General features: G+C 41.3%; 1 protein-coding gene across 3 annotated transcripts in view; it reads left to right on the top strand.

Moving 5' to 3' along the window:
• Window positions 1-18,114, top strand: part of LOC109868941 (FERM domain-containing protein 4B) — a 31,938-nt gene that overhangs the window by 7,676 nt on the left and 6,148 nt on the right. For 2 of the 3 annotated variants that reach the window (XM_031804283.1, XM_020458713.2), the window contains exons 2-16: window positions 10,532-10,597; window positions 10,746-10,840; window positions 11,054-11,149; window positions 11,373-11,457; window positions 11,817-11,873; window positions 11,968-11,990; window positions 13,477-13,560; window positions 13,732-13,797; window positions 14,272-14,329; window positions 14,450-14,536; window positions 16,250-16,326; window positions 16,447-16,585; window positions 16,807-16,948; window positions 17,131-17,264; window positions 17,708-17,824. In XM_031804283.1, the coding sequence (XP_031660143.1) occupies window positions 10,532-10,597; window positions 10,746-10,840; window positions 11,054-11,149; window positions 11,373-11,457; window positions 11,817-11,873; window positions 11,968-11,990; window positions 13,477-13,560; window positions 13,732-13,797; window positions 14,272-14,329; window positions 14,450-14,536; window positions 16,250-16,326; window positions 16,447-16,585; window positions 16,807-16,948; window positions 17,131-17,264; window positions 17,708-17,824 (1,326 nt within the window). Of the gene's footprint in view, window positions 1-10,531; window positions 10,598-10,745; window positions 10,841-11,053; window positions 11,150-11,372; window positions 11,458-11,816; window positions 11,874-11,967; window positions 11,991-13,476; window positions 13,561-13,731; window positions 13,798-14,271; window positions 14,330-14,449; window positions 14,537-14,633; window positions 15,499-16,249; window positions 16,327-16,446; window positions 16,586-16,806; window positions 16,949-17,130; window positions 17,265-17,707; window positions 17,825-18,114 lie in introns of those variants that run through there. The other variant, XM_031804284.1, reaches the window with a different exon arrangement.

Genomic DNA, 18,114 nt, shown 5'->3' with positions numbered 1-18,114 from the left:
GTGCAGTTCAGGTGCAGTTAATACAGGTAATGAGTGGAGAACATGAGGGCTTCTTAAAGAAAAACGAACAGGTCTGTGAGAGCTGGAATTCTTACTGGTTGGTAGGTGATCAAATACGTATGTCAAGCAATAAAATGCAAATGTATTACTTAAAAATCATACAATGTGATTTTCTGGATTTTTGTTTTAGATTCTGTCTCTCACAGTTGAAGTGTACCTATGATAAAAATTACAGACCTCTACATGCTTTTTAAGTAGGAAAACCTGCAAAATCGGCAGTGTATCAAATACTTGTTCTCTCCACTATATATCCCGTATATCCCGCTAGCTGAATATCCATGTCATCATTCAGCCACGATTCCATGAAACATAAGATGTTACAGTGTATGATGTCCCGTTGATAGGATATTCGTGATCGTACCTCGTCTAATTTTTTGTCCAAAGTTGACGGTAATGGAAGCTTTCCCACACGCCGTCGGCAGATCCGTATGAGGCACCCCGCCCTGTGTCCTCTGTACCTGCGTCTCTTTCTCTTGCCAATGACGAGGATGTTGGCTTTGTCGGGTGTTCGAAGTACATCCTGCATGTCCAGCTTGTTGAAGAAAAAATCTTGCTGTCCTGATATCCAGAAGATATTTTTTTGCCGTAAGATACGGTGGCAGAAACATGTACAAAATAAGTTACAAATAACGTGAAAAACCACATAATAGCACAATTGGTTAGGCGCCCATAAAACTGCTGCCATTTCTTCCGGTGCCATTTTTCAACTATTTAGTAGTCTTATGGCTTAGGGGTAGAACACTTGGTGCATCGGTACCACTTGCCATGCAGTAGGAGAGAGAACAGTCTGTGACTTGGGTGGTTGGAGTCGGACAATTTCTAGGGCCTTCCTCTGACACCGCCTGGTATAGAGGTCCTGGATGGCAGGGAGCTCGGCCCCAGTGATGTACTGGGCCATACGCACTACCCTCTGTAGCACCTTGCTGTCGGATGCCAAGCAGTTGCCATACCAAGCGGTGATGCAGCCAGTCAAGATGCTCTCAATGGTGCAGCTGTAGAAATGTTTGAGGATCTGAGGGCCCATGCCAAATCTTTTCAGCCTCCTAAAGGGGAAGAGGCGTTGTCGTGCCTTCTTCACGACTGTGTTGGTTGTGTTGGTGTGTGGACCATGTTTCATTCTTTAGTGATGTGGACACCGAGATACTTTAGCTCTCGACCCGCTCCACTACAGCCCCGTTGATGTACCCGGCCCTCCTTTTCCTGTAGTCCATAATCAGCTCCTTTGTCTTGCTGATGTTGAGGGAGAGGTTGTTGTCCTGGCACCATACTGCCACCTCTCTGCCACCTCTCACCTCTCTATAGACGGTCTCATTGTCGTCGTTGATCAGGCCAACCATGTCATGTCGTCAGCAAACTTAATGACAGTGTTGGAGTCGTGAGCGGCCACACAGTTGTGGGTGAACAGGGAGTACAGGACGGGAGTAAGCATGCACCCCTGAGGGGCCCACGTGTTGAGGGTCAGCGTGGTGGATGTGTTGTTGCCTACCCTCACCACCTGGGAGCGGCCTGTCAGGAAGTCCAGGATCCAGTCCCACAGTACATACACCACTTAGGCCAATACTTCAGCTAGATATCTGCCTCTACACACTAAGAAAAGAGGATTCCTCAAGGATTCTTTGGGACGGGTGATGGTTTCTATCTGGAGCCATAATGACTCAAAGAACCCTTTGAGCCCTTCAGTGGTTCTTTGCCATTCACATAAGGGCTTTAAAATGTAGGGCCTGTGGCTCATTCTAATATTTTGGGGTGTGGTTGCGCACTTCTCCTTTTGTGCAACTGTAAGCAAGAGTGTCATTACAGTTTAGCTAATATGTTGTATTGTGCCATTACATGTTAAACGAGTGTATATGATTAAGGCCAGTGACTGTGTCTTGTGAAATACGTATGGCTTTGTGTCAGTTGTTGTCTGTTGTCTAAACCAGTGGCTCTCAATTCTCTCCTCAGGGATTCCCATCTGTTCCAGAGCTAGCACCTGATTCAACTTGTCAATTAAAACAATAATTACATCTAAGGAATTTTAACAATATAATATGGCTAACCAGAATAGAAAACCCTATATGGTTCTTCAAAAATATCTACAAAGAACCTTTGAGATTAACAAAGGTTCTTTATAGAACCTTTTTCTATAAAGGTTCTATAAAGAACCATAAAAAGGGTTCTATATAGCCCCCAAAAGGGTTGAACCATAGCATAAACCTTTTTTGGTGCTATATATAACTTGTAATTAATGGTTCTTTATGGAACCTTAGGAAATTGTTATTTATAGCACCATAAATGTTCCATTTAGAACCTTATGAACCTGTTTTTGTATCGAACGTTAAAAAAAGGTTCTATATAGCACCAAAAAGGGGTCCGCTTTGGTTACAATATAGATTTATATCTAGATTTGTTTTTGTATGTACATCTCATTTCTAGTCTAGTGAATCTACCTCAGTACATGAGAGGCGGTTTGTGAGGCTGTTTGATACTGGTGATGAGCAACACTCAGTTGGCAGCTTTCCCTTCAGGAACCATGAAGTCTCCTGAGGATCTACATGAAACACACTGACTGGAGAGAGGATTATTTTTGGAAAGGCTGGTTATCCTGCATTTAGACATACCTTGGAAGACATACTCTAAATCATGTTGTGAAGTCCATAAGTAGGGCAGTATACACTTTCTATGAAACTGTGTGCATAAGACTTGAACCATTATGGCAATTTTAATCCTCAAACATCCATTTGTATTATACACCTGTTTAACTTCATAACTCTAAATGCTTCAAATTCATGTCTCTTGCTAATACCTGTATTAACAACTGGTAAATGCTAAATGATAAAATGAATAATGCTATGTCAACATACTATTGTTTTAGACAGCTAATGTTTTCTTTTGATGATAGAATCTGTCAAATCTTTGTGATTCATAGTTATGTTACCCGCATCCCAGCTCCGCGTCCCAGCGTTCCTCCATCATTCCTAGCCCAATCTCTACCCCGCTCCTCAGTGACTGACTGCTCCTCTCCCTTTCCCATGGCTCTGCAGAAAATCACTGCAGCTCCTGATAGTACAACTCTGCAGTCCCCTTCAGTAGGCAGGCAAACCCATCACTACAGCACCTGCTACTGACCCTATGAGGAGGAAAAGCTTTTCATGCTAGTCGCATAGCAACAGTAATTGGCATTGTTACTATTCTTACTACTACTACTAATACTACTACTACTACTACCACTGCTGCTGCATCAGCGTGGTATCAAGGCAATTTGTATTATTCTGTACGTAAGTATGTGTACTCCATTTAGTATGATACGTTATGTTAGGTTGCATTATGAATGGAATAGTGGTCGTACAATATCATATGAATGAGAGGACGTATAGTATCATACATCTCACCCGGTCGTACAATATCATACGATTTGGATGACTTAATTTATCATACATCTTGGAGGACATACAATATAGTATTTCATGTCTTTATCTGAGACCAGGTTGCTTGTTGTGCCGTAAAAACAAAGGAGAATTACGGGGAGAATTTATGTTGGCGGTTAGGGGAACTAATGACAAAGGTTAGGATAATTTACGTAAATGGGTTAGGAGAACTTAAGTGAATTTACATAGCAGGTTAGGTGAACTGGGTTAAGTTTAGAATAAGGGTTAGGGGAAGGGTTATCTAAAATGCTACAGTTGTCGCAGACACGTTGTCAAACATGCAACCTTTGGATTGCTAGACGGATTACGCCTACCCATCCTCCCCGACCAACATCCCTTTCGTTTCTGTCTAAAGTAACTAGACCATTAGTAGGTATCAAACTTTACTTCTTGGAGGTGCTCAAAAATACAAAAAGTATGTTTCATATGGCTCTGAGGCCCGGCCGACTACTACTACTACCACTACCACTACTACTACTACTACTACTACCACTACTAATACTACTACTACTACCACTACTACTACTACTACTACCACTACTAATATCACTTCTACTACCACTACCACTACTACTACTACTACTAGCACTGCTACTACTACTACTACCACTACTAATACTACTACTACTACTACCACTACTACTACTACTACTAGCACTACTACTACTACTACTAGCACTACTACTACTACTACTACTACCATTACCACTACTACTACTACTACTACTACCACTACTAATACTACTACTACTACCACTACTAATACTACTACTACTACTACCACTACTACTACTACTACTAGCACTACTACTACTACTACTACCACTACTACTACTACTACTACTACCACTACTAATACTACTACTACTACCACTACTACTACTACTACTACCACTACTACTACTACTACTACTACCACTACTACTACTACTACTACTACTACTACCACTACTACTACTACTACTAGCACTACTACTACTACTACTACCACTACTAATATCACTTCTACTACCACTACCACTACTACTACTACTACTACTACCACTACTACTACTACTACTACTACTACCACTACTACTACTACTACTAGCACTACTACTACTACTACTACCACTACTAATATCACTTCTACTACCACTACCACTACTACTACTACTACTACTACCACTACTACTACTACTACTACTACTACTACCACTACTACTACGACTACTACTACCACTACTACTACTACCACTACTACTACCACCACTACTATTACTACTACTACTGCTGCTACTACTACTACCACTACTACTACTACCACCACTACTACTACTACTACTACCACTACTACTACGACTACGACTACTACTACCACTACTACTACTACCACTACTACTACCACCACTACTATTACTACTACTACTGCTGCTACTACTACTACCACTACTACTACTACGACCACTTCTACTACTACTACCACTACTACTACTACCACTACTATTACTACTACCACTACTACTACTACTACTAATGCTGCTACTACTACTACCACTACTACTACTACTACTTCCAATACTACTACTATTACTACTACTACTACTACTGCTGCTACTACTACTATTACTACTACTACTACTACCACTACTACTACTACTACCACTACTACTACTACTACTACCACTACTATTACTACTACTACTACTACTGCTGCTACTACTACTATTACTACTACTACTACTACTGCTGCTACTACCACTACTACTACTACTACCACTACTACTACTACTACCACTACTATTACTACTACCACTACTACTACTATTACTACTGCTGCTACTAATACTACCACTACTACTACTACTACTACTACTACTACTACTACTACTACTACCACCACTACTACTACTACCACTACTACTACTGCTGCTACTACTACCACTACTACTACTTCCACTACTACTACTCCTGTACTAATACTGCTACTACAGCTGTCATGGTTAGACAGTGTAGACAGCTTGGTTAGTGTTCAGGGCTTAGTGCTCGTTGATGGCAATAATATCAAATGACATAAATCAAACTTCTTAGATGAAGGCTGTCATCGCTTAATGATTTTATTGCAGCAGATATTGCGAAAGCATAATTAATATTTCAAGCAGTTTATGCAGCATACTATCCTGTGTTTCATTGTGTCCAATATTATAATTCTCTCCAACATCAGTAAACGCTTCGAACAGTCTTATAAAGACTGGTAGATGATGGCCAACGGCCATTATATTTGACCAATTACCAATTAGGCCAAGGGAGAAATCAAATATGGGAGACTTCCCAGCACCACTCCCTTCAGCTCACTGCCTCAGGATCACAGCCTAGGTGAACAGGTGTCCCAGCCTCCCCTCAAATAATTCTGCTCCATGTCGTCTTACGTAGATGTTTGCTTTGGGGCTCAACTACAGTGTCATGACCAGTCACCAGCAGAAGCCAAAGGTGCATTCACATATCAGTAACAAGTTACTGAGGGGAATTCACTGGCCGTACAACCATCCAGTCGTTTCGTGTCAAAACACCAGAGAGTGTTCGTGCGATTGTGCTCTGACTGAAAAGAGTGTTGTTGCTGAATGGAAATCTACTACACGTGATTAGATTAGGTCCTTTTTCAATAACCCTGACTTGATAGCATGGGAGCAGGGTATCCTGTTTAGTAGGCTGTTTACTGGAACTTGAACTCACAGGAAGACATTGTTTTGACTGCGTAGAGTGTTTGGTTTTTCTTTAAGAGTGGAAACCCTATAACCCTGATATTAACTAGTTCAGATCCTAATGAGTTTTTACTGGTTGTCAAATCCACCCATGACACATTGAGGCTAATTACCACAAAAATATAGACTAAGTCTTATGCATTGCTTTGTAGCACGACACCAGGAAATGTGAACCTGATCATAGAAATGTGCTAAATGAATCGCAAGCATTTAGCCCTGTGCTACATGCCGTAACCATGTTCAGAGGACATATATGTACAGTAACAGTCTAAGGAGCAGACATGAGCTGGTGTGTGAGACAAGGTTTCATCAATAATGCACAAAAAACAGGAAACGGAGATAAGATAGGGTGCAACCAGGACATGACATCAAACCAGCATCACATATCTTTAACAAAACCACACGTTTCATGCAGAGGGAAAAAATTATTCAGCGTCTGTATGAATCCTTCTGTAGCAATTCATGAAAATGCATGGTTCTCTTTCTATTTTTAAGACGGTATAATCTATTGATCATGCACTCAGTCTGGTGTTTCTTTGGTAGACTAGCCAGATACTCTAGGTTGTGTGAATTACAATGTGTAATCAACACAAATATCTCCGGAATGACTTGGAGCTTTTCAAATGAAAGAAGCAGCTAATTAAATCATTATTTAAAATATAAGTACTGTACATGTGTAATTATCGTCCGCTTACCAATTAAAGGGTTCCTCAGTAATGAGGTCACGCACTGCCCAATACGTTGTGCACCAATATGCCGGAATATTTAGTCTGCCATTAAACATGTTCATTGTTCTCACATCGTGGATAATCATGTACAGTTTTAAACTGTCATGTGAAAGTGACATTGTTGATAGAGTTACGTGAAACAAGTCATTTACGATGACATGATTCAAGCCAAGCATTATAGAGGGTTCTGTTTAGGTCCCCTCAATACAGTTGATATTCGAGCAGTCAAGGGCAAGCTCCAATCCATAACATTAAACCATTTCACTGTAACAAGCTATCTATACCAACCAGGCCTCTAGGCCCCAGTACTTACAGTCCCTTGCCCATGGCCTGTGGCCCACTTTTCAGACAGCAGAGACAAAAAAAAGCCTTTACATTTCTTTCACCATGTCCCGCTACATCTCTGCCATGTGGGATTAAATGCATGTCTCGGCCCTGAAGGCAAGGGGTGTTTTATTGAAAGCTGTTGAATAGACTGTGTTTGGTTGACTGAGCAGTGACAGTGGTCTTAGATAAACATTAATACTGTAGGCCTACTGGAAAATTGGAATCAATATTCCAGTGAATCGATACCAATATACTGTATATTATCATTATCATGCATTAGTATAGATATACGTTTGCATAGATATACTTCCAAATATTATTCTTTTTATTTGTCTCTCTCTCACTGAAGCTTGGTGTGAGGTTGACAGTAAACAAGGTCTTTAAAACCCCCTAGAGTCTATATCTAAGTAACATAATAAAATGATCCCATCAAAATCTGTCTGTTTAAGATAGAGATATCAGTTTTTTTCTCAATCCACCACATTCTCTATGTCTCCCTTCCGCATCTGTGGTGGAAAGTGGCAGAGTTACAGCACTGTTTGTCAGACCAAGAGACATCCCCACGGGACTCGTCTGAAGTCGGTAACGCTGATGTGCCAACTTGTGTCTGTAGCGTCCGAACCGTTTGGGCTACAGTCTCCCCACTGTAGAAAGAGATGCTTTGAATGGATTATTAAACGCTATAGGCCAAATTAAATATTTGAATTATGTATTTATATTTTTGGGGATACCTAAAGGGGTCATAATATTCCAAATCAAATAGCTAAATGATCCATGGTATGACCTTCTTAAAACAATTCCATATGTCAGCTTAGAACCCCCTCCCCTCCCCCTCCCCCTCCCCCCAACAGCTTAGACTTTTAAGAATTAAAGAAAATACATCAGAAGTGACATAGAATTTATCTTCAGCCCTACTGAGTTTGTTCTTCTGGAAAAGAGCTTTGTCCAGATGAAAGCTGTGTCCAGATGGATAGAAATAGATAGGCTTTAAAGCTGCCCACTGTGCCCAGATGTTAAAAGGGGGCACACCAATCGGATGGTTCATTCAATTAAATTGGCTGATACTGTAAATACACATTGGAAACAAATCCTCACATGTGCACGCACATGAGGGCCTAAAGTAAGAAACATTTCTTGACATTTTCTGCCCCACATAGAATTCTGTACTGTAGTGACAAATCCCCATGCTCCCCCTAGTGGTCAACATGTAAATGCAACTGTGACTATTCTTGCCAGCAGGTTTTGAGGAGAATCAACTATGATAGTATTGTCATCACAAAGACACTAGACATCCTGCTGCTATAATACTGGCAGAACAGTGTCAATGCACTGTGCCAAATAATGTAGGTCTTTGTTCGCTGTGCGTTACATTCAGTCATGCTAAATGAATTAAATCCATTGAATGTGCATATTTCACATTCAATCATAAAAATGTTAATTTATCACATTGTCAGTATTGCATGGCCTTTAAGTCAGGGCCCTTAATTGAATGAGTGCTAATTAACATAATCAACAATGGGTGATACTGTGGAATTGAGTGTTCCACTTCTCTTTCAGTGAGATAACCAATCAATTTAGCCATTACTGTATGGCAGACTGGGAAGTCGGTCCTCTGTGTGTGTGTGTGTGTGTGTGTGTGTGTGTGTGTGTGTGTGTGTGTGTGTGTGTGTGTGTGTGTGTGTGTGTGTGTGTGTGTGTGTGTGTGTGTACATGTGTGTACGTGTGTGTACGTGTGTAAATGAGGGCCTGAATGAGCCTAAATATGGCAGGTGAAGCAGACATTGATCTCTGTCTGTCCTGTCTATCTAGATGGAGCCAAACTGACTAGACTTGTCTGAGACAGCCCTTAAGGGAGAATGCTTAAAGAGGTAGTAGTGCAGTTACTGTCTGGTATCTAACACCATCCATCATCTGTGTTTCCTCATGCCCTGTGTTGTCCCTAGAGCATAAATAATTGGCCACAATATAAGTCACCTGCATCAGGTCTCCTGGCTGACCCATATTCCCTCAGGCTTAGCAGAAGCAGCGTTCTGAAAGCACAGTCTGTAGTCTAGCATCTGAGCCAGACATGCCCTAGCTCAATGGGTTGGCAGCACATAGCACTGATGTTGTTACGCAAACAAACCCAGCCAGACTTGGGTTTGGTACCAGACGTGGCAGGGCAGGGACAGCCCAGGCGCGGGTGAGGGTTAGCTAGCGTGCACACCGTGCAGTATGGACAAGCTGGTGGTCAGAGGCGCTCGCTTCGTGTTGGATGTCAGTGTGTGGAAATTGAGGAAGAAGGGCTTCATGCTGAGGATGATGAGCTCTGGACTGGGGTGTGTTCAGACATGTGTGATAGTAGTTTTATTACCACAGAGACAGTAGTCCCAGGGGAACTCCACAAGGCACAGCAGCACTCTATAGATCAGTAGGGGGACTTCATCTGGTCAACCCCATTCTGTCACATACAATAGAGGGCAGTTAGAGGGGCTGGTTGAGGTGTGTGTCTTTGTCTGCTGTAGTCATGCCTATTATGTGATATTGTGATGGATGTGTAAGTCATTGTAGGTTGTATGGATGTAGCGGAAACCTATATCTTAGCAGTACTGTATGAGAAACCTATATCTTAGCAGTACTGTATGAGAAACCTATATCTTAGCAGTGCTGTATGAGAAACCTATATCTTAGCAGTGCTGTATGAGAAACCTATATCTTAGCAGTGCTGTATGAGAAACCTATATCTTAGCGGTGCTGTATGAGAAACCTATATCTTAGCATTACTGTATGCTATAATTTGGGAGGTGTCAGGTGTGATGTTGATAGTTTTGGGAGTACTGTATGTGTATGTATTGTATGTTTTTAAATGCTACAAAAGGCTAGATACTGTGTACAGAATGACTTTAAATCCTTATTGGTTTACCATAGTGCTAAATCCATTAGACAATGGAGTCATTGTAATTAACAACATCAATGATTATTTCCTTAACAGGATTAAGCTCTCTGGACTGTGAATTGCTCAATATGGGACTTTGTTAATAAAAAATACTTGCTTTCTAACCATTTCTAAAACAAAACCGCTCTTTGAAGGCTGATGTTTGATCTTTGCCAATTTGCATTGACAGAGACAAGATTTCTACACAGCTGAAATGTCCTACTAATTTCATGATTTGCATTATCTAAACAGGGTTGATGTTGATTGACCGTGATCAATTCCAATACACCATTTACTACATATACTACAAGCACTGAACTTAATTTGAACCTAACTTCCTGTCCCCCATTGTAGATGACGGAGGGGAGACTCTGCCAGGTTCATCTCCTTGACGACAGGAAACTCGAGCTGCTGGTTCAGGTACAGTATACTGCCTTAATTTTTTTCCTTGAGATTATTGTAACATTTAATTTAGTTCCTATGAATTTCAAATAGTTTTGACAAAAAATTATAATGCACTCAAATAGATAGGCCTAATGCCCTATTCAAAATATCTCCTATTCCACAGCCCAAGCTGTTGTCCCGTGAACTGCTAGACCTGGTGTCCTCCCATTTTAACCTCAAAGAGAAGGAATACTTCGGACTAACGTTTGCTGATGACAGGTAAGTCACATTGCTTATTTTGTGTAAGTATGTAAGTATATGGGTATTAGAGTATATAGGGTGTGTGTTTGTGTGTGTTTGTGTGTGTGTGTGTGTGTGTGTGTGTGTGTGTGTGTGTGTGTGTGTGTGTGTATATATACTGTATGTATGCTTGTATGCATGTCTTCACAGTGCTGTTTGTTTATCTAACCTTTTCTTCATTGACTCTTGCAGTGGTCAGTGTAAATACTTGCAGTTGGACCGGAGAGTTCTGGAACATGACTTCTCTAAGAAGGCTACTGGGCCTATCGCCCTCAACTTCCTGGTCAGGTAGCAATGGCACCATCGCCATATCTGTAGCACATACCTTCCAGTAGGGAGCACTCCTGTATTGGTTTGAGATGATGATGAATGGGGTTTTATTACATTAGGGAATGTCTTGTAGTGGGTGCTGAGATTAAGGATTGTCTTACTGATTATGCATGCAATATGTATTTTATCATTGAATTCAACTAATTGTTTTTCAAACCTCTATTTGTGTTTTTCCCCGAAGGTTTTACATCGAGAGTATAACACTGCTGAAAGACAACACGACGGTGGAATTATTCTTCCTGAATGCAAAAGCTGCCGTCTACAATGTAAGCTACTTGTTATTTTATTCGGCTTTGTGTTGATCTAACCGGTGAATCACACTGATAACCTTCGGTTTCTCAAGGGTCAGGTTGCTCTGATTCACCGTCTCATTCTCCCTCTTTATATACCACCGAACCTCAAACAGTCTGACTGTGGCTGTGAAGCACTGTTTTGTCACAGCTATGTTGGAATGAGATGAGACAGTCAGTAAGGGTAGACTGCTGATCGGTTCAGTCCAAGAGAATTCTATTTCGATGATTATGAGTTAGTCATAGGGACAGAGCTCAGATACAGACACCTGCAAAGCGTCTCAAGAGCCCATATGTACACGTGCGCATGTATGATTGAGATTTCATTCTTACAGGGGGATATAGAGGTGGAAAGTGAGAATGTCTTCAAATTAGCAGCAAACGCCTTGCAGGTTAGTTTCTTATTTGCTTGGGGCCTTGTACTTTACATTAATTGGCCACTCTAAAGCATACATCTTCTGACATGTTATTTTTATATCTATTCAGGAAGCAAAGGGGGATTTCTCAAGGTAAGGACATACACTGAGTCTACAAAACATTAAGGACATCTTTCCATGACATAGATTGACCAAGTGAATCCAGGTGAAAGCTGTGATCCCTTATTGATGTCACTTGTTAAATTCACTTCAATCAGTGTAGATGAAGGGGAGGAGACAGGTTTAAAGAAGGATTTTTAAGCCTTGACACAATTGAGACATGAATTGTGCATGTGTGCCATTCAGAGGGTGAATGGGCAAGACAAAATATTTAAGCACCTTTGAACAGGGTCTAGGAGTAGGTGCCAGGCTCACCGGTTAGTGTCAAGAACTACAACGCTGCTGGGTTCTTCACAGTTTTTCCACAGTTGTGTATCAAGAATGCTCCAGCACCCATAGGACATCCAGCATACTTGACACAACTTTGGGAAGCATTGGAGTCAACATCCCTGTGGAACACCTGAGGCTGTTCTGAGCAAACTTGTTTTTAAGGTGTTCTTAATGTTTTGTACACTCTAATGAGTATCTAACACAGCAGGTATCTAAGGAGCAAGACAACATCACACATTTAACAAAGACCTTCAATAATGGAACTGTTTCTCCAGACTTACAGTCAAATCAATGACAGAGTAGTTTTTTATAAGAGGGAAGGCAGTGATGTTGTGTCTTGTGAGGCTGTTAAAACCTCACAGAGGCCTTCTAATGAGTCTCATACCACTGACAGCTCGGCCAAGGCTGATGTCTGCAGGGCTGGATTCTAACAGCATAGCTCTACCACCTTTAATAAAGCTTCTATTGCAACAGCAGCACCTTCTTTACTGTCAGGGACAATCCAGGTGGAACCAGAGAAAGGGAGTTATGGAACACTGTGGGACCTTTGTCTGCATTTCCACCTGTGTCCTTCCAGAGAAAAGGCCTTAAGTTAGGTCATTATCAGGAACTTCCCATGTGGCCATGCACCTGGAGCATGTCTGCCAATTAGGTTTCTGCACCTGTTGGTCAGACAGTCTGACTCCCAACTGAATGGGGGTGATATTTCAACTGTTCTGCCTTATTATTATTCGACCATGCTGGTCATTTATGAACATTTGAACATCTTGGCCATGTTCTGTTATAATCTCCACCCGGCACAGCCAGAAGAGGACTGGCCACCCCACATAGCCTGGTTCCTCTCTAGGTTTCTTCCTAGGTATTGGCCTTTCTAGGGAGTTTTTCCTAGCCACCGTGCTTCTACACCTGCATTGCTTGCTGTTTGGGGTTTTAGGCTGGGTTTCTGTACAGCACTTTGAGATATCAGCTGATGTACGAAGGGCTATATAAATACTTTTGATTTGATTTGATTTGATATCCATTAGAAGCTCATTCCAGGTTGTTTGGACTTTAGAAGGCCTCAATGCATGGTCATGGTTTCTCTACATACTTTTCTGCATAGTCATTTGCGAACTGTTATGTACAGCATTAGTTAAGGAATTTCACCATCCATATCTTCATAACCATTCTGTTTAATCATTATTCTCAGTGATGAAACCACCAGAACGGAACTGAAGAAGCTTCCAACTCTTCCCAACAAGGTGCTAAAGGAGCACCCATCACTTACATACTGGTAAACTAACCCTGGTAACGGTTTAGTTTCGAAAGACTGCTCAATATCAAGTGGTTCAACAGGAATGTTATTGCAGACAATGATTTGTGATGCATGATGCATTCCTGAGAGGGAGGAGTGATGCAGCCCATAATTTAGGAGTTGAAGGTGTCATCATCATGCTTTTTACAGTGAGGATCGAGTGATAGAGCATTACAAACAGCTGAAAGGAGTCTCCAGAGGACAGGCCATAGTGAAGTGAGTATTGTAAAAACAATGATCCCTCATTCCCTCTCATACACGCCTGTTCACCACAAGTCATCAGATAAAAGACATCAGGCCCTGGCTTCATACATCTTGCTCTCACCCCTCACTCCCTCTCTCTTTCCATCTCTCTCTCTCTCTCTCTCTCTCTCTCTCTCGCTGTCTTGCACGCTCTCTCCCTCCTTCTCTTTCACACTCTCTCATTGCTCTCTCTCTCCCTTATTCTCTCACTCACACATACACACTCTATATCCTTTCTCGCAACCAAGGTCTGATAGAAATCAATAACCCACTCCAGTTACTGTCTGGCCAGTGAATCATTGTGATTCACTGTAGGCATCTTTAACAGATCAGGCTCTCATTGTCCTGTATAAAGTACCATCTATAATGTTTATATGGTGAACCACCTTTTGAAAATGAAAGAGGGAATTTGGGATGCTACTGTAATAGAACCTTATTTTAATTCAGGTATTTGACCCTAGTGGAATCCCTACCCACCTATGGTGTCCATTATTATGAAGTAAAGGTAAGAATACAGTATATTGCATTATGCACACAACAGCAGCTATTGCACTTATAAAATCAGATTTCTCTAAGGGAATGGACGTATGCAGTTCAGTCATGGTGCTATGCTTTTGCCTCACAGGACAAGCAAGGCATCCCATGGTGGCTTGGGATCAGCTACAAAGGAATTGGACAGTATGATTTGCAGGATAAATTGAAACCACGGAAGGTACGGTCATTTGTTTGTTCCCATTTGTGTTCTCCTCTACTTACAGTACAGGATTCGTTTTTGCATGGGCTATTTTATTGGCCGTGTACAGCAGTCATTGTGCAGTATAGCCTTTATACAGGCGCATAGGAGATTCATTCTGCAGATAAGATGTCTGCCTGCTACTGTCGAATTATGTCTTGACAGCGCTAGGAGCTTCATCAGTCTATTTGAGGAATGATGAAATGACAGGGCAGGGATAAAGAGTCCTCTGGCACGTAGCACTAGACCTCTCGCACACATTCATCACCTATTCCACTGATCAGGGTTGGGCCCTCGTTACAGCTGGAGCAGACAAGGCCAGACTTGAAAATCCAAGTGACAGTCAGTTCATAACCAGACTGTTTGATCGATCCCTTCAGGTAAACATGACTTTGGAGGCCTGTATTTATTATAATTCTGTCTGACAACCTACCACTCATAACCAAATCAATGTCAGGACAGAGGTATGCCTGCACTACTTTGTCCTGACCAGTTAACATATGTACTTATTTCTCATTCTGAGAATCCTGCATGTAAAGTGTGTAACCCGTTCTTCTGGTTCAGTGGATGTTTTCTAGCTTGGTGTCTAGCTTGGTGTTCTTCTGTTAAGAAGAGGAGGAACACCCAGCTTTGTGATCCGGTCTCTACAGTATCACATTATTAAGTTTATGGTCTATGGACTTATGAGTCTGAACATGAAGAGAGAAGGAGAGCTGGTTGGGGCAGACGTTTAGTGTTGAGAGGAGGGAGGATGGTGTTTCTGTGATGTCAAAGGCAGGGAGGCAGGGGTCTGGGTGTTACCATTCGGAGTGATGAGAATACCTGAGGAGACTTGTTGGAAGCAGAGGGAAAGGGAAAGGGAAGGAAGGAGTTGTTTGTGTTGTTTGAGCTCGACAGAGAGGAATACAGACAGCAAGGATTTAATTACTGGACCTCTACTGGTAAGAGTCTGAGATGAAGGTATAGTTTTTCATATTGGATGCTGACCATTTAATTTGTTCAACGAAAAACAGCTACAATAGAGCAATAATGATTAAATAATTCAAATACTGAGCTATATTCTGTGCTTAACATTGGGAAATGATATTATTTTATACTAATACAATTGCTCAGAGAAAGAGATTTAACAAGCAATAAAAAAAAAAGGTTCAGGTCAAAATAATTGACACTCCTAAAGATTCTAATAAATAAAGTAGGCAAAAGTTTAGTATTTGGTCCCATTTTCCTTGCACTCAATGACTAAATGAAGCTTGTGACTCTACAAACTTGTTGGATGCATTTGCAGTTCGCTTTTGGTTGCTAGGTTAGCATGTTTTGGGGGTATGATCTTTGACCCTCTGTAACTTTCTCACTCATCCTTTATTCACGATTCATTCGGGATTATTCGTAATCATGGTAGCATCCACATTAATGTAGAAGTGTTTAGAAATCTGTTGTGATTCACCATTGATTTAATCATGGTAATTAATCATGGTAGTGATTTAATCATGTACCTTAAATGAGTACATATGAAGGTGTCATATGTAGGCTTTTTTTTATTCGATTTTTATTTTATTTAACCTTTATTTAACTAGACAAGTCAGTTAAGAAGAAATTCTTAATTACAATGGCTTTGACAGGCATAGTTTAAGTGAAAGGTTTCACCAACCGTTAATCAGTTGTTCCTGTGTCTCTCTGTGTTTACCTCCATAGCTGTACCAGTGGAAGCAACTGGAGAACTTGTATTTTCGGGAGAAGAAATTTGCTGTTGAGGTGAATGACCCTCACAGGTGAGGGCAAGTCAAACTATAGATATTTATCACAACTACATGTATTTGAATTCCCTTTAGACAACTGAAGAAGCTCTTCTTCCTGAGAATAATCATGGTGTATGTATTATCTCTAAACAGGCGGGCAGTGACGAAGCGTACATTCGGCCAGACTGGCTTAGTCATCCACACATGGTACGCCAGCCACTCATTGATCAAAACCATCTGGGTCATGGCCATCAGTCAGCATCAGTTTTACTTGGACAGAAAGCAAAGCAAGGTAAGGTGTAAGGTACCATGTAATATGATCCATTTTGAGTCCTGACTCAATCACTGTGTCTGTGTTCTGTACCTTTATGCATCCCTATACCAACCAAATTGATCAATTTCTTCATGTAGGATGAAATGCTTGTATTTACATGTAGACAGTGTAGGTCTGTAGTATGTATTGACTATATCAATCCCTAATCCTCGATCGCCTCAATCTCTCCATCCCAACAGGGTAAAATAAGTGCAGCGAAAAGTTTGGGTGATATCGCCATGGATTTAACAGAACATGGAGGAGGAACCAAGATAACCAGACTGGGAGATAACCTAAAGCACAACCTTATTATGGCTAGCACTGGCAGCCTGGCGTCAACAGGTATTCTGGTAGCTCAAAGTCACCTCTTTAGCTAAATGTTTCTCTTTTGAAATACCTGTATATGGAAAGGGATAGGACAAATTTACCGGTATTTGTATGCACTTTGTGTTAGAAAATGTGCAACCAAAACAAGCAAATAGACCTAGGGTACATTGACAGTGTAAACAACGTCACCACTACAGGGTCTGCAGATTCAGCAGTGGACGAGGAGCAGAAAAAGGAGAAGATCTCTGAGCTAAAGAAGAAGGAACAAGAGATCCAAGATGTCTTGACCCAGAAAACAAAGGAGCTGAAGAAAATCTGCTTGAGAGAGGCGGTGAGCTAACTCTCATCGTTACTCTCTGCTTGAGAGAGGCGGTGAGCTAACTCTCATCGTTACTCTCTGCTTGAGAGAGGCGGTGAGCTAACTCTCATCGTTACTCTCTGCTTGAGAGAGGCGGTGAGCTAACTCTCATCGTTACTCTCTGCTTGTAGACAATTGCTTACATTGATTTTGTTCTTTACGAGCACCTGGAGGTGCTGAGCTGATACAGTTAAGGAATTCCTTTTGCTTTGCAGCCAGGCTCATTCAGTAGAACACCAGTGAAACTACTTTATAAATTGCCTTAGTTTGGTCAGTTGAGACTATTGGAGTAAAACGCTCCGTAACTGTAAGAGCCTGTACGTGATCTCCAGGACCTTTAGTGAAGAGTGTGTCTGTTTCCTCCAGTTGTTTGCTGTAAAGTTAAATTACCTGGATGCTTTGTTGTGTGTTTTCAGGAGCTCACGGGCAAACTGCCCAAAGAGTATCCCCTGTCTGCAGGCGAGAGACCTCCTCAGGTCAGACGGCGAGTTGGCACAGCCTTCAAACTGGATGACCTCTTCCCATACAACGAGGTCTGTATTGAAACTGCACTGTTCAGTATATGTATATATATTTAGCTAATCTTGGCACCCAGAACCTAATCTCACGTGCACGATGGCCTTCTTAAGTTTACTGCAGTGTGCTAAATCAGGGTCACACAGAGTGTTTCTTTGTAGTCTTAAACAAATCTACTTTGAAACAAACCTCACACACATGGTTATGGGCTTAAATTAGATTTTGATTTGCTTTGGGGGAAAAAACAAGACACCTGTACCATGTCAGATATAGAGTTGAAATGTATTCAATTTTGAGTTTGGATCCA

Source organism: Oncorhynchus kisutch, linkage group LG24, assembly GCF_002021735.2.
Source record: "Oncorhynchus kisutch isolate 150728-3 linkage group LG24, Okis_V2, whole genome shotgun sequence".
Taxonomy (NCBI): domain Eukaryota; kingdom Metazoa; phylum Chordata; class Actinopteri; order Salmoniformes; family Salmonidae; genus Oncorhynchus; species Oncorhynchus kisutch.
The sequence above is the reverse complement of the archived record's forward strand: the minus strand, read 5'-3'. Positions and strand labels throughout refer to the sequence as shown.